The sequence below is a fragment of the Coregonus clupeaformis genome, chromosome 20, assembly GCF_020615455.1.
Source record: "Coregonus clupeaformis isolate EN_2021a chromosome 20, ASM2061545v1, whole genome shotgun sequence".
In the NCBI taxonomy this organism is placed as follows: domain Eukaryota; kingdom Metazoa; phylum Chordata; class Actinopteri; order Salmoniformes; family Salmonidae; genus Coregonus; species Coregonus clupeaformis.
Window position 1 is genome coordinate 63,143,924 of NC_059211.1, and position 17,219 is coordinate 63,161,142.

The following is a 17,219-nucleotide window of genomic DNA, read 5'->3' on the forward strand; positions in this document are numbered from 1 at the left end:
GTTTGAACTTGTTATCAGTATAAAAGACACCTGTCCACAACCTCAAACAGTCACACTCCAAACTCCACTATGGCCAAGACCAAAGAGCTGTCAAAGGACACCAGAAACAAAATTGTAGACCTGCACCAGGCTGGGAAGACTGAATCTGCAATAGGTAAGCAGCTTGGTTTGAAGAAATCAACTGTGGGAGCAATTATTAGGAAATGGAAGACATACAAGACCACTGATAATCTCCCTTGATCTGGGGCTCCACGCAAGATCTCACCCCGTGGGGTCAAAATGATCACAAGAACGGTGAGCAAAAATCCCAGAACCACACGGGGGGACCTAGTGAATGACCTGCAGAGAGCTGGGACCAAAGTAACAAAGCCTACCATCAGTAACACACTATGCCACCAGGGACTCAAATCCTGCAGTGCGAGACGTGTCCCCCTGCTTAAGCCAGTACATGTCCAGGCCCGTCTGAAGTTTGCTAGAGTGCATTTGGATGATCCAGAAGAGGATTGGGAGAATGTCATATGGTCAGATGAAACCAAAATATAACATTTTGGTAAAAACTCAACTTGTCGTGTTTGGAGGACAAATAATGCTGAGTTGCATCCAAAGAACACCATACCTACTGTGAAGCATGGGGGTGGAAACATCATGCTTTGGGGCTGTTTTTCTGCAAAGGGACCAGGACGACTGATCCGTGTAAAGGAAAGAATGAATGGGGCCATGTATCGTGAGATTTTGAGTGAAAACCTCCTTCCATCAGCAAGGGCATTGAAGATGAAACGTGGCTGGGTCTTTCAGCATGACAATGATCCCAAACACACCGCCCGGGCAACGAAGGAATGGCTTCGTAAGAAGCATTTCAAGGTCCTGGAGTGGCCTAGCCAGTCTCCAGATCTCAACCCCATAGAAAATCTTTGGAGGGAGTTGAAAGTCCGTGTTGCCCAGCGACAGCCCCAAAACATCAATGCTCTAGAGGAGATCTGCATGGAGGAATGGGCCAAAATACCAGCAATAGTGAAAACGTTTGACCTGTGTCATTGCCAACAAAGGGTATATAACAAAGTATTGAGAAACTTTTGTTATTGACCAAATACTTATTTTCCACCATAATTTGCAAATAAGTTCATAAAAAATCCTACAATGTGATTTTCTGGATTTATTTTTCTCATTTTGTCTGTCATAGTTGACGTGTACCTATGATGAAAATTACAGGCCTCTCATCTTTTTAAGTGGGAGAACTTGCACAATTGGTGGCTGACTAAATACTTGTTTTCCCCCACTGTATGTTAGCACAGCTGAAAACTGTTGTGCTGATTAAAGAAGCAATACAACTGGCCTTCTTGAGACCAGTTGAGTATCTGGAGCATCAGCAATTGTGGGTTCGATTACAACTCAAAATGGCCAGAAACGAATAACTTTCTTCTGAAACTCGTCAGTCTATTCTTGTTCTGAGAAATGAAGGCTATTCCATGGGAGAAATTGCCAAGAAACTGAAGATCTCGTACAACGCTGTGTGCTACTCCCTTCACAGAACAAACTGTCTCTAACCAGAATAGAAAGAGGAGTGGGAGGCCCCGGTGCACAACTGAGCAAGAGAACAAATACATTAGAGTGTCTAGTTTGAGAAACAGACACCTCACAGGTCCTCAACTGGCAGCTTCATTAAATAGTACCCGCAAAACACCAGTCTCAACGTCAAGAGTTAATGAAAAAGCCATATCTCAGACTGCCCATCTTAATCTTGTATTTTTATTGGCCAGTCTGAGAAATTGCTTTTTCTTTGCAAGTCTGCCTACAGACTGGCCAATAAAAATACAAGATTAAGATGGGCAGTCTGAGATATGGCTTTTTCTTTGCAACTCTGCCTAGAAGGTCAGCATCCCGGAGTCGCCTCTTCACTGTTGAAGTTGAGACTGGTGTTTTGCGGGTACTATTTAATGAAGCTGCCAGTTGAGGACCAGTGAGGCGTTAACTCATGAATTGTAAGTTGTAAGAAATATCTCTCTCCACAATGGGAGCAGTGGTAAGGCATCTTCCCTGTATGTATAACCTCATGGTCTTTCAGGTTCCCTAACTGGATATCTTTCCACACTGGAAGCATTGGTAACGTTTCTTTCCGGTGTGGATTCTTTAATGTCATTTCAGTTGCCTTAACCAGGTAAATGTCATTCCACAGTGTTAGCAGTTCCAAAAGGCTTCTCCCTACTGTGTATTTTCTCATGCTGCTTCAGTTTCCCTAACTTTTAAAACTCCTTTCACAACGAGAACACTGGAAACGCTTCTTTACAGAGTGTTTTAGCTCATGATATTTCAGTGTCCCTGATGAGGTAAACCTCTTTTCACAGTGGGAACAGTTGTAGGGCTTCTCTCCTGAGTGTATTCTCTCATGTTGTTTCAGGTTACTTGACTCTGAGAAACTCTTTCCACACTGGGAGCAATGGTAAGGTTTTTCTCCTGTGTGCGTCCTCTTATGCTTTTTCAGGTCCCCTGATGAGGTAAATCTCTTTCCACAGTGGGAGCAGTGGTAGGGCTTTTCTCCTGTGTGTATTCTGTTATGTTTTTTCATGTCCCCTAGCTGGGTAAACGTTTTTCCACACTGGGAGCATTGATAGGGCTTGTCTCCTGAGTGTATTCTCTCATGTTTTTTCAGGTTACATGACATGGTGAAATTCTTTCCACACTGGGAGCAACGGTAAGGTTTTTCTCCTGTGTGTGTTCTTTTATGGTATTTCAGGTGTGCAGCCTGGGTAAAACTCTTTCCACACTGGGAGCATTGGTAGGGCTTCTCTCCTGAGTGTGTTCTCTCATGCCGTCTCAGGTGGTTTAAGCGGCTAAATCTCTTCCCACAGTCTGAGCACGGGTAAGGTTGTACTTCAGAGTTAATTATTTTATGTTTTTTCAGAATATCCAATGAGGAAAAATGAGACTTTTCTCCTGAGTGTGTCCTCTCATGTTTTTTCAGGTTGCCCAACTTGGTAAAACACTTTCCACACAGGGAGCAGTGGAAAGGCTTTTTCCCTGTGTGTGCTCGCTCATGTCGTTTCAGTGACCCTAATCTGGTAAAACTCTTTTCACACTGAGAGCAGTGGTAAGGCGTCTCCCCTGAGTGTATTCTCTCATGTATTTCCAGGTATTCTGAAGAAGAAAAACTCTTTCTACATTTTGTGCATTGGTTACGCTTCACTCCTTTGTGTATTCTCTCATGCGTTCTCAGGTTCCCTAACTGGGTGCAACTCTTCCCACAATGAGAGCAGTGGTAAGGCTTCTCTCCTGTGTGCATTCTCTTGTGGTCTTTAAGGTACCCTGACCGGGTAAAACTCATTCCACACTGGCAGCATTGGAAAGGATTTTCTCCTGTGTGTGTCTTCTCATGCCTTTTCAGGTTCCATAACCGGGTATATCTCTTTCCACATTGAGAGCAGTGGTGTTGTCTCGCTGGTTTGGACATCTCTGGGTCTGGTTCGCTGTCAGAGTGAGAGTCTGGTCTCTCTCCTGCCAAAGACAAAAAGAGGAGGCTATTTAGTTTAACACAACTGTGTCTGTTTGACAATCAGCATTTAGGAGATAGATTGGGGATAAGGCCCTGGACTAGTGTCCTGTACTGGTTCATCAAGTTGCCTCACTACAGAAACAGGAGATAGACTAGTGTTCTGTCCAGGGGGTGTACTGTACATCAAGATGCCTCACTACAGAAACAGGAGAAAGACTAGTGTCCTGTCCAGGGGGTGTACTGGTTCATCAAGATGCCTCAATACAGAAACAGGAGATAGACTAGTGTCCTGTCCAGAGAAGAAATAAAGCGGACTAGGTCTATACTGCTCCTACATGGTGTAACAATACATCATGTAATAATAATAATAATAATATGCCATTTAGCAGACGCTTTTATCCAAAGCGACTTACAGTCATGCGTGCATACATTTTTGTGTATGGGTGGTCCTGGGGATCGAACCCACTACCTTGGCGTTACAAGCGCCGTGCTCTACCAGCTGAGCTACAGAGGACCACCACTGGTACTGTAGATGTACAGTACCAGTCAAAAGTTGACACACCTACTCATTTCCAGGGTTTTTCTTAATTTTTACTATTTTCGACATTGTAGAATAATAGTGAAGACATCAAAACTATGAAATAACACATATGGAATCAAAAAAGTGTTAAACAAATCAAAAACGTATTTTATATTTGAGATTCTTCAAAGTAGCCACCTTTTGCCTTGATGACAGCTTTGCACACTCTTGGCATTCTCTCAACCAGCTTCATGAGGTAGTCACCTGGAATGCATTTCAATTAACAGGTGTGCCTTGTTAAAAGTTAATTTGTGGAATTTAATGCGTTTGAGCCAATCAGTTGTGTTGTGACAAGGTAAGGGGGGGTATACAGAAGATAGCCCTATTTGGTAAAAGACCAAGTCCATATCATGGCAAGAACAGCTCAAATAAGCAAAGAGAAATGACAGTCCATCATTACTTTAAGACATGAAGATCAGTCAATATGGAACATTTGAAGAACCTTGAAAGTTTCTTCAAGTGCAGTCGCAAAACCATCAAGTGCTATGATGAAGCTGGCTCTCATGAGGACCACCACAGGAAAGGAAGACCCAGAGTTACCTCTGCTGCAGAGGATAAGTTCATTAGAGTTACCAGCACCTCAGATTGCAGCCCAAATAAATGCTTCACAGAGTTCAAGTAACAGACACATCTCAACATCAACTGTTCAGAGGAGACTGCGTGAATCAGGCCTTCATGGTCGAATTGCTACAAAGAAACCACTACTAAAGGACACCAATAAGAAGAAGAGACTTGCTTGGGCCAAGAAACACGAGCAATGGACATTGGTCTGATGAGTCCAAAGAAGGAGAGTGATGGAGTGCTGCATCAGATGACCTGGCCTCCACAATCACCCGACCTCAACCCAATTGAGACGGTTTGGGATGAGTTGGACCGCAGAGTGAAGGAAAAGCAGCCAACAAGTGCTCAGTATATGTGGGAACTCCTTCAAGACTGTTGGAAAAGCATTCCATGTGAAGCTGGTTGAGAGAATGCCAAGAGTGTGCAAAGCTGTCATCAAGGCAAAGGGTGGCTACTTTGAAGAATCTCAAATATAAAATATACAGTGGGGAAAAAAAAGTATTTAGTCAGCCACCAATTGTGCAAGTTCTCCCACTTAAAAAGATGAGAGAGGCCTGTCATTTTCATCATAGGTAAACGTCAACTATGACAGACAAATTGAGGAAAAAAATCCAGAAAATCACATTGTAGGATTTTTAATGAATTTATTTGCAAATTATGGTGGAAAATAAGTATTTGGTCACCTACAAACAAGCAAGATTTCTGGCTCTCACAGACCTGTAACTTCTTCTTTAAGAGCCTCCTCTGTCCTCCACTCGTTACCTGTATTAATGGCACCTGTTTGAACTTGTTATCAGTATAAAAGACACCTGTCCACAACCTCAAACAGTCACACTCCAAACTCCACTATGGCCAAGACCAAAGAGCTGTCAAAGGACACCAGAAACAAAATTGTAGACCTGCACCAGGCTGGGAAGACTGAATCTGCAATAGGTAAGCAGCTTGGTTTGAAGAAATCAACTGTGGGAGCAATTATTAGGAAATGGAAGACATACAAGACCACTGATAATCTCCCTCAATCTAGGGCTCCACGCAAGATATCACCCCGTGGGGTCAAAATTATCACAAGAACGGTGAGCAAAAATCCCAGAACCACACGGGGGGACGTAGTGAATGACCTGCAGAGAGCTGGGACCAAAGTAACAAAGCCTACCATCAGTAACACACTACGCCGCCAGGGACTCAAATCCTGCAGTGCGAGACGTGTCCCCCAGTACATGTCCAGGCCCGTCTGAAGTTTGCTAGAGTGCATTTGGATGATCCAGAAGAGGATTGGGGAGAATGTCATATGGTCAGATGAAACCAAAATAGAACTTTTTGGTAAAAACTCAACTCGTCGTGTTTGGAGGACAAAGAATGCTGAGTTGCATCCAAAGAACACCATACCTACTGTGAAGCATGGGGGTGGAAACATCATGCTTTGGGGCTGTTTTTCTGCAAAGGGACCAGGACGACTGATCCGTGTAAAGGAAAGAATGAATGGGGCCATGTATCGTGAGATTTTGAGTGAAAACCTCCTTACATCAGCAAGGGCATTGAAGATGAAACGTGGCTGGGTCTTTCAGCATGACAATGATCCCAAACACACCGCCCGGGCAACGAAGGAGTGGCTTCGTAAGAAGCATTTCAAGGTCCTGGAGTGGCCTAGCCAGTCTCCAGATCTCAACCCCATAGAAAATCTTTGGAGGGAGTTGAAAGTCTGTGTTGCCCAGCGACAGCCCCAAAACATCACTGCTCTAGAGGAGATCTGCATGGAGGAATGGGCCAAAATACCAGCAACAGTGTGTGAAAACCTTGTGAAGACTTACAGAAAACGTTTGACCTGTGTCATTGCCAACAAAGGGTATATAACAAAGTATTGAGAAACTTTTGTTATTGACCAAATACTTATTTTCCACCATAATTTGCAAATAAATTCATTAAAAATCCTACAATGTGATTTTCTGGATTTTTTTCTCTCATTTTGCCTGTCATCGTTGACGTGTACCTATGATGAAAATTACAGGCCTCTCTCATCTTTTTAAGTGGGAGAACTTGCACAATTGGTGGCTGACTAAATACTTTTTTTCCCCACTGTATATTGATTTGTTTAACACCTTTTTTGGTTACTACATGATTCCATATGTGTTATTTCATAGTTTTGATGTCTTCACTACTATTCTACAATGTAGAAAATAGTAAAAATAAAGACAAACCTTGGAATGAGTAGATGTGTCCAAACCTTTGACTGGTACTGTATATAATGAACAGACTAGGTCTATACTGCTCCTACATGGTGTAACAATACATAGATGTAGATGTGTATAATGAACGTCCATTAGTGGCGTTCCACATTTTAATTATATTCAGACAAAAATATGTTGCATTAATCAAATCCTTTTTACAATCAGCACCTGTGTTTTCTATGACATGGTGGAACTATGGGGCATTCATGTGCTCCTGGGAAGTGGTAAACTGGGAAGTCCGACATTGCGGTTCAAGTGCTTTTGAAGTCGGACCAATTCTTCAACTAATAAGATTTGAACTAGCATGATAAGATAAGCTAACGTGGCTAATAATAAAGTTACCTAGCTTACTTAAACTGTCCAGTGTTTCCAGATTTATATACGAAATATGACCTATAAATAATTACAATATGAGTGAAATAGTTTTCCTTCCAAAAAATTGTAATCAAGTTAAAAAGCAGCTTTTCTGTGTTGGGTGTACAACAACATCAGAATGGTGTGGGGTTGTAATGTCTAGATGCTTTTTTTTACAGGAATGGGGAAGGATTGTTGATATTAATTTTATGAATTGCCTGGCTCGGCTATGGTACAGTGTATGCGTAGGGAATATAATGGGAAGCATTTTACCCATTCACGTTTTGTTGGTTGACCCCACTCTTTGTAGCGTTAACAATTCCCACAGTACAGAACAACATAATCAAGTGTAGAATGCCCTTTTAAAAAACACACATTAGTTCAACAACTGCAGAGTTTGTGGTCCTATTTTTAAGATGGTACTTACTGGTGTTCATCAGATTGGCAGTCTTCTCTAATTCTCCCTCTTCCTCCTCCACTGTGACGGTGATCTCCCCCTCCTCCTTCACTCCAAACACTGCATCCTCCTCTTTCTCCTCGAGTTTCACTCCTCGTCCTTCTATCACTGTAACGTCTTTCTCTTCTTCTTTCACTGTAACATCCTCCTCCTCTTTCACTCTGAACGCGTCTTCCTCTTCTTTCACTGTAACATCCTCCTCCTCTTTCACTCTGAACGCGTCTTCCTCTTCTTTCACTGTAACGTCTTTCTCTTCTTCTTTCACGGTAACAGCTTCACCCTCTACTTGTTTTTGCATTGTAACATCCTCCTCTTCCTCCTCCTCTTTCACTAGAGCTTCTTTCTCCGTCCAACAGACCTCCTCTTCTTTAGCAGGAGGAGAATTCATGGTCGGGGATGTTAGGTAACTAGCTGGTTAGCATTAATGACCAGCCTAGTGCTACTGCTAATTTAACCAGTCAGCTAGCTGACTACTAGCAACGTAAAATGAAATTAAATGCGGCAACTAGCTATACGACAGGCGTGTGTTTAAAACACAGTGGCTAAAGAGCTTTAGTGTTACGGCTGTTAGCTAGCAAGCTGCCGAGGTGTCTGACCAGCTGTTGTTGATGAAGAAGCGTTCCGTCCACTAGATTATACGTCACACTGGCAGCTTCACCTGAAAGACGCACATCGCCATCTGCTGACTGGAGTGGATAACGCAGTTTAGATAATTAAAAAATAGGAACTTTTATTTCCAGTTTGCCAGACAATAAGTTATTTTTTTTGTTGTTGCATTAAATAGCAATATTATATTGCAACATACAAAGAGAAGTATGGCGGTTTACTACTTTAATTTAAATTATTTAAATATCATTACGAGATAAGATCACTTTATAATGAAATAATTCATGATCTCGTTGCTACGAGAAAGATAACGTTATAATGAGAAAGATAACATTATTACGAGAAAGATCACGTTATAACAAGAAATATGTCTTTATTATGAACTAATCCATTTGCACTTTATTATGAGAAAAAGCCTTCATCAAGCTGAAACGTTAGCATTGGCTACTGGCAAGTTTGGCTTCCTCTCATGCACAGGTTGACATTATGGCCGGTTTGTTTGAGTTTATCAACTTTTATTTTGTCCTCGGTTTGAGGCATCGGGAGATATTAGTGTAATGGAGCAATATATATTTTTTTTACATTTTAGTCATTTAGCAGACGCTCTTATCCAGAGCAACTTACAGTTAATGAATACATATATATTTTTTTTAATACTGGGCCCCCGTGGGAATCGAACCCACAACCATGGCGTTGCAAACACCATGCTCTATCAACTGAGCTACATCCCTGCCGGCCATTCCCTCCCCTACCCTGACGCTGGGCCAATTGTGCGCCACCCATGAGTCTCCCGGTCCAGGCCGGCTGCGACAGAGCCTGGATTCGAACCAGGATCTCTAGTGGCACAGTGCCTTAGACCACTGCGCCACTCAGGAGCACTGATGGTGTTGTCATGTAGCTCAGTTGGTAGTGGGTTCGATTCCCAAGGGGGGCCAGTATGAAAAATGAAAAAATTATGTATGCACTCACTTAACTGTAAGTCGCTCTGGATAAGAGCGTCTGCTAAATGACGTAAATGTAGGTACAAAAAATATGTTTATCTGAGGGTCGCCTCCACACCAAAGCTTTATTGCAGCTTTGAAATTGTCCACTAGTGGGAACTTACACAATAATAAAACATCTGACTGGCTTAGAATACAACTATATATACACTGCTCAAAAAATAAAGGGAACACTAAAATAACACATCCTAGATCTGAATGAATGAAATCATCTTATTAAATGCTTTTTTCTTTACATAGTTGAATGTGCTGACCACAAAATCACACAAAAATTATCAATGGAAATCAAATGTATCAACCCATGGAGGTCTGGATTTGGAGTCACCCTCAAAATTAAAAGTGGAAAAACCACACTACAGGCTGATCCAACTTTGATGTAATGTCCTTAAAACAAGTCAAAATGAGGCTCAGTAGTGTGTGTGGCCTCCACGTGCCTGTATGACCTCCCTACAACGCCTGGGCATGCTCCTGGTGAGGTGGCGGATGGTCTCCTGAGGGATCTCCTCCCAGACCTGGACTAAAGCATCCGCCAACTCCTGGACAGTCTGTGGTGCAACGTGGCGTTGGTGGATGGAGCGAGACATGATGTCCCAGATGTGCTCAATTGGATTCAGGTGTGGGAGAGCAGGGCGGGCCAGTCCATAGCACCAATGCCTTCCTCTTGCAGGAACTGCTGACACACTCCAGCCACATGAGGTCTAGCATTGTCTTGCATTAGGAGGAACCCAGGGCCAAACGCACCAGCATATGGTCTCACAAGGGGTCTGAGGATCTCATCTCGGTACCTAATGGCAGTCAGGCTACCTCTGGCGAGCACATGGAGGGCTGTGCGGCCCCCCAAAGAAATGCCACCCCACACCATGACTGACCCACCGCCAAACCGGTCATGCTGGAGGTTGTTGCAGGCAGCAGAACATTCTCCATGGCGTCTCCAGACTCTGTCACGTCTGTCACATGTGCTCAGTGTGAACCTGCTTTCATCTGTGAAGAGTATAGGCAAATTTGCCACTGGCGCCCTATATTGGTGTTCTCTGGCAAATGCCAAACGTCCTGCACGTGTTGGGCTGTAAGCACAACCCCCACCTGTGGACGTCGGGTCCTCATACCACCCTCATGGAGTCTGTTTCTGACCGTTTGAGCAGACACATGCACATTTGTGGCCTGCTGGAGGTCATTTTGCAGGGCTCTGGCAGTGCTCCTCCTGCTCCTCCTTGCACAAAGGCGGAGGTAGCGGTTCTGCTGCTGGGTTGTTGCCCTCCTACGGCCTCCTCCACGTCTCCTGATGTACTGGCCTGTCTCCTGGTAGCGCCTCCATGCTCTGGACACTACGCTGACAGACACAGCAAACCTTCTTGCCACAGCTCGCATTGATGTGCCATCCTGGATGAGCTGCACTACCTGAGCCACTTGTGTGGGTTGTAGACTCTGTCTCATGCTACCACTAGAGTGAAAGCACCGCCAGCATTCAAAAGTGACCAAAACATCAGCCAGGAAGCATAGGAACTGAGAAGTGGTCTGTGGTCACCACCTGAGGAACCACTTCTTTATTGGGGGTGTCTTGCTAATTGCCTATAATTTCCACCTGTTGTCTATTCCATTTGCACAACAGCATGTGAAATGTATTGTCAATCAGTGTTGCTTCCTAAGTGGACAGTTTGATTTCACAGAAGTGTGATTGACTTGGAGTTACATTGTGTTGTTTAAGTGTTCCCTTTATTTTTTTGAGCAGTGTATATTGTCTATAATGTTGACCCACATAAGGACCAACCGCACAGACAACCGGGAGAGTAAGTTCATTCTTGCTTGAGTGCTGTTTCAGACTATACAGTGCATTCGGAAAGTATTCAGACTCCTTGACTTTTTCCACATTTTGTTACGTTACAGCCTTATTCTAAAGTGGATTAAAATGTTTTTTTCCCTCATCGATCTACACACAATACCCCATAATGACGAAGCAAAAACAGGTTTTTAGACATTTTTGCAAATTTATAAAGAATTAAAAAGTGAAATATCACATTTACATAAGCATTCAGACCCTTTACTCAGTACTTTGTTGAAGCGCCTTTGGCAGCGATTACAGCCTTGAGTGTTCTTGGGTATGATGCTACAAGCTTAGCACACCTGTATTTGGGGAGTTTCTCCATTCTTCTCTGCAGATCATCTCAAGCTCTGTCAGGTTGGATGGGGAGCATCGCTGCACAGCTATTTTCAGGTCTCTCCAGAGATGTTTGATCAGGTTCAAATCCGGGCTCTGGCTGAGCCACTCAAGGACATTCATAGACTTGTCCTGAAGCCAATCCTGCGTTGTCTTGGCTGTGTGCTTAGGGTCTTTGTCCTGTTGGAAAGTGAACCTTCGCCACAATCTGAGGTCCTGAGCGCTCTGGAGCAGGTTTTCATCAAGGAGCTCTCTGTACTTTGCTCCGTTCATCTTTCCCTCGATCCTGACTAGTCTCCCAGTCCCTGCTGCTGAAAAACATCCCCACAGCATGATGCTGACACCACCATGCTTCACCGTAGGGAGGTGCCAGGTTTCCTCCAGACGTGACGCTTGGCATTCAGGCAAAGAGTTCAATATTGGTTTCATCGGTCCATAGAATCTTGTTTCTCATGGTCTGAGAATCCTTTAGGTGCTTTTGGCAAACTCCAAGCGGGCTGTCATGTGCCTTTTACTGAGGAGTGGCTTCCGTCTGGCCACTCTACCATAAGGGCCTGATTGGTGGAGTGCTGCAGAGATGGTTGTCCTTCTGGAAGGTTCTCCCATCTCCACAGAGGAACTCTGGAGCTCTGTCAGTGGCCATCGGATTCTTGGTCACCTCCTGACCAAGGCCCTTCTCCCCCGATTGCTCAGTTTGGCCGGGCGGCCAGCTCTAAGATGAGTCTTGGTGGTTCCATACTTCTTCCATTTAAGAATGATGGAGGCCACTATGTTCATGGGGACCTTCAATGCTGCAGAATTTTTTTGGTACCCTTCCCCAGATCTGTGCTTCGACACAATCCTGTCTCGGAGCACTATGGACAATTCCTTCAACCTCATGGCTTGGTTTTTGCTCTGACATGTCAACTGTGGGAATCAAATCTCAAATCAAATCAAATGTTATTTGTCACAGGAAACACTTCATAATGGCTGTAACGGAGCGAATGGAAACCATGTATTTGATGTATTTGATACCATTCCACTACTTCCGCTCCAGCCATTACCACGAGCCCGTCCTCCCCAATTAAGGTGCCACCAACTTCCTTAGATACACGGAGTACTGGTACTGAGTCAATGTGCAGGGGTACCAGGTAATTGAGGTGACTGAGGTAATATGTACATCTAGGTAGGGGTAAAAGTGACTAGGCAATAAGGATAGATAATAAACAGAGTAGCAGCAGCTTATGTGAAGAGTGTGAAAGAGTGTTTAAGTGTGACTGTGTGTGGCTTCAAAATGTGTGTGTGTGTGTGTGTGTGTGTGTGTGTGTGTGTGTGTGTGTGTGTGTGTGTGTGTGTGTGTGTGTGTGTGTGTGTGTGTGTGTGTGTGTTGGAGTGTCAGTGTACTATGTGTGGGTAGAGTCCAGTGAGTGTGCATAGAGCCAGTGCAAGAGAGTCAGTGCAAAAAAACGAAAATAAATAAATAGAGGGTCAATGCTAATAGTCTGGTTAGCCATAGTTTTACTAGGATAAACTACTAGGGCAGCCATTGTATTAACTGTTCAGCAGTCTAATGGCCTGGGGGTAGAAGCTGTAGAAGCTGTTCAGGAGCCTTTTGGTCCCAGACTTGGCGCTCCGGTACTGCTTGCCGTGCGGTAGCAGAGAGAACAGCCTATGACTTGGCGCTCCGGTACCGCTTGCCGTGCGGTAGCAGAGAGAACAGCCTATGACTTGGGTGGCTGGAGTCTTTGACAACTTTTATTGCCTTTCTCTGACACCGTCTGGTATATAGAGGTCCTGGATGGCAGGTAGCTCGGCCTCAGTGATGTACAGGGCAGTAAGCACTATGACGGCTGCGTGGTCCCATGGTGTTTATACTTGCGTACTATTGTTTGTACAGATTAACGTGGTACCTTCAGGTGTTTGGAAATTGCTCCCAAGGATGAACCAGACTTGTGGAGATCTACAATCTTTTTTTCTGAGGTCTCGGCATTGATTTTCCCATGATGTCAAGCAAAGAGGCACTGAGTTTGAAGGTAGGCCTTGAAATACATCCACAGGTACACCTCCAATTGACTCAAATGATGTCAATTAGCCCATCAGAAGCTTCTAAAGCCATGACATCATTTTTCTGGAATTTTCCAAGCTGTTTAAAGGCACAGTCAACTTAGTGTATGTAAACGTCTGACCCACTGGAATTGTGATACAGTGAATTATAAGTGAAATAATCTGTCTGTAAACAATTGTTGGAAAAATGACTTGTGTCATGCACAAAGTAGATGTCCTAACCGACTTGCCAAAACTACAGTTTGTTAACAAGACATTTGTGAAGTGGTTGAAAAACGAGTTTTAATGACTCCAACCTAAGTGTATGTAAACTTCTGACTTCAACTGTAGATATGTACCAGTACAGAGGGATAGGCCAACAAGTGATATATGTTTCAGTAAGATTGGATTTTTAGCGTTTATAGCAATGGTTATTAATTGTACTGCGGGGATGGAACGTAAGTCGAAGAAAATTGAGGTTGTGGTGGCAGCTGCAGAGAGGTATTTGGGTGTGGTGGCAGCTGCAGAGAGGTATTTGGGTGTGCGAGACTTGACATCAGAAGAGTTACAGTGAGTGTTAAGTGGTGATGTCCCATCATTTCAGTTTGAGGGCATGAGGTAGAAATAATAATATTAATACGCCATTTAGCAGACGCTTTTATCCAAAAGCGACTTACAGTCATGCGTGCATACATTTTTTTTGTGTATGGGTGGTCCTGGGGATCGAACCCACTACCTTGGCGTTACAAGCGCCGTGCTCTACCAGTTGAGCTACAGAGGACCACAGAAATGAAATGAATATATTTAAATATATTTAAATAGTGGAGAAGGGTGGTGTTAATTATTAATAATAATTTTGAATTTGTGAATGTGGTGTTAGATGGTAGGGTATTTCTTTTATTTTATTTTATTTTTCATACTCCAGTCTGGTAGGTGGCGGTAATGGAACAAATTGGATGCCAACCGCCGTTAAACCTCATCGAACAAAAAGAAGGTGACGTATAATCTAGTGGACGGGACGTTTCTTCAAAGATAACAGCTAGCTAGTCGGTCACCTCGGTAGCTTGCTAGCAAATATAGGCGAAACATTGAAGTTGTTTGGACTGTTTCGGTGTATATTAGTCACTGTGTTTTAAATACACTTCTGTCATATAGCTAGTTACTCCATTTAATGTTATATTTACGTTGTTGTTAGTAATCAGCTAGCTGGCTTGCTAAATTAGCCTAGCACTAGCCTAGTCACTAATGCTAACTAGCTAGTTCGCTAACATCCCCGACCATGAGCTCACTAAGCTACTCTCCTCCTGCTAAAGAAGAGGAGGTCTGCTGGACGGAGAAAGAAGCTCTAGTGAAAGAGGAGGAGGAAGAGGAGGATGTTACAGTAAAACAAGAAGTAGAGGGTGAAGCTGTTACAGTGAAAGAGGAAGAGAAGGAAGCTTTCAGAGTGAAAGAAGAGGAGGAGGATGCAGTTTTTGGAGAGAAGGAGGGAGAGATAATTGTCATCTTGAAAGAGGAGGCGGAAGAGGAGGTTGGAGATCTGATTAACACCAGTGAGTATATCTTAACAGGGGCAGAAACTCTGCTGTTGTTGAACTGATGTGTGGTTTTAAAGGGCAGTCCGGGATTCAAACAAAAAACAAAATGGGTGCCCTATTAAGCCCACCTACATTTTTGGATTAAAAAAAACGAACAAAAGTTCCCACTAGTGGACCATTTCAAAGCTGCAAATTTGTTTTGCATTGAGGTGACCCACAGACAATGGTAGCATATTTCATGGGCATTAATTACTATTTCTTGCCAATTGAAACGATGGGTTTTTCCTGCTAGCAGTCAACGCCTGGATGTCACAGCCACACAGTAACAACATAACTTGGTGAACCACAACAAGATAATAGATTTCAGGAATTCACAGCTTAAATGTTTTAATGCATTTAGTCGTATTTTACTGTTTAAATGAACCTTGCATTGTTATACATAGATTCCATTTTTGTAGATGTGACATTTATCTGGGGGCTTAAAGGGTACAGTGGCACAAAAAGGCCCCCCTCTATTCAGAATGGAAATGAAAAAAATCAATATGATCAATACTAACTTTGCATAATATTGTAGTCTATAATGTGTGTATATATACAGTGGGGAGAACAAGTATTTGATACACTGCCGATTTTGCAGGTTTTCCTACTTACAAAGCATGTAGAGGTCTGTAATTTTTTTATCATAGGTACACTTCAACTGTGAGAGACGGAATCTAAAACAAAAGTCCAGAAAATCACATTGTATGATTTTTAAGTAATTAATTTGCATTTTATTGCATGACATAAGTATTTGATCACCTACCAACCAGTAAGAATTCCGGCTCTCACAGACCTGTTAGTTTTTCTTTAAGAAGCCCTCCTGTTCTCCACTCATTACCTGTATTAACTGCACCTGTTTGAACTCGTTACCTGTATAAAAGACACCTGTCCACACACTCAATCAAACAGACTCCAACCTCTCCACAATGGCCAAGACCAGAGAGCTGTGTAAGGACATCAGGGATACAATTGTAGACCTGCACAAGGCTGGGATGGGCTACAGGACAATAGGCAAGCAGCTTGGTGAGAAGGCAACAACTGTTGGCGCAATTATTAGAAAATGGAAGAAGTTCAAGATGACGGTCAATCACCCTCGGTCTGGGGCTCCATGCAAGATCTCACCTCGTGGGGCATTAATGATCATGAGGAAGGTGAGGGATCAATCCAGAACTACATGGCAGGACCTGGTCAATGACCTGAAGAGAGCTGGGACAGCTGGTCCTGGTCCTGGTCCTGGGACAGCTGGTCAATGACCACAGTCTCAAAGAAAACCATTAGTAACACACTACGCCGTCATGGATTAAAATCCTGCAGCGCACGCAAGGTCCCCCTGCTCAAGCCAGCGCATGTCCAGGCCCGTCTGAAGTTTGCCAATGACCATCTGGATGATCCAGAGGAGGAATGGGAGAAGGTCATGTGGTCTGATGAGACAAAAATATAGCTTTTTGGTCTAAACTCCACTCGCCGTGTTTGGAGGAAGAAGAAGGATGAGTACAACCCCAAGAACACCATCCCAACCGTGAAGAATGGAGGTGGAAACATCATTCTTTGGGGATGCTTTTCTGCAAAGGGGACCGGACGACTGCACCGTATTGAGGGGGAGGATGGATGGGGCCATGTATCGCGAGATCTTGGCCAACAACCTCCTTCCCTCAGTAAGAGCATTGAAGATGGGTCGTGGCTGGGTCTTCCAGCATGACAACGACCCGAAACACACAGCCAGGGCAACTAAGGAGTGGCTCCGTAAGAAGCATCTCAAGGTCCTGGAGTGGCCTAGCCAGTCTCCAGACCTGAACCAAATAGAAAATCTTTGGAGGGGAGCTGAAAGTCCGTATTGCCCAGCGACAGCCCCCGAAACCTGAAGGATCTGGAGAAGGTCTGTATGGAGGAGTGGGCCAAAATCCCTGCTGCAGTGTGTGCAAACCTGGTCAAGACCTACAGGAAACGTATGATCTCTGTAATTGCAAACAAAGGTTTCTGTACCAAATATTAAGTTCTGCCTATCTGATGTATCAAATACTTATGTCATGCAATAACATGCAAATTAATTACTTAAAAATCATACAATGTGATTTTCTGGATTTTTGTTTTAGATTCCGTCTCTCACAGTTGAAGTATACCTATGATAAAAATTACAGACCTCTACATGCTTTGTAAGTAGGAAACACTGCTGATTTTGCAGGTTATCAAATACTTG

At 43.5% G+C, this 17,219-nt stretch overlaps 1 protein-coding gene across 1 annotated transcript; it reads right to left on the reverse strand.

Annotated features, from left to right (window-relative positions):
* Positions 1-1,942: 1,942 nt before the first annotated feature.
* On the reverse strand, positions 1,943-7,837 carry LOC121564503 (zinc finger protein 501-like). The gene is made up of 2 exons (XM_041875796.2): positions 7,635-7,837; positions 1,943-3,489 (listed from the first exon to the last, which is right to left on the reverse strand). The coding sequence occupies exons 1-2, from the start codon at positions 7,642-7,644 to the stop codon at positions 2,234-2,236; spliced, it is 1,266 nt and encodes a 421-aa protein (XP_041731730.2). The 5' UTR covers positions 7,645-7,837; the 3' UTR covers positions 1,943-2,233.
* Positions 7,838-17,219: the final 9,382 nt, after the last annotated feature.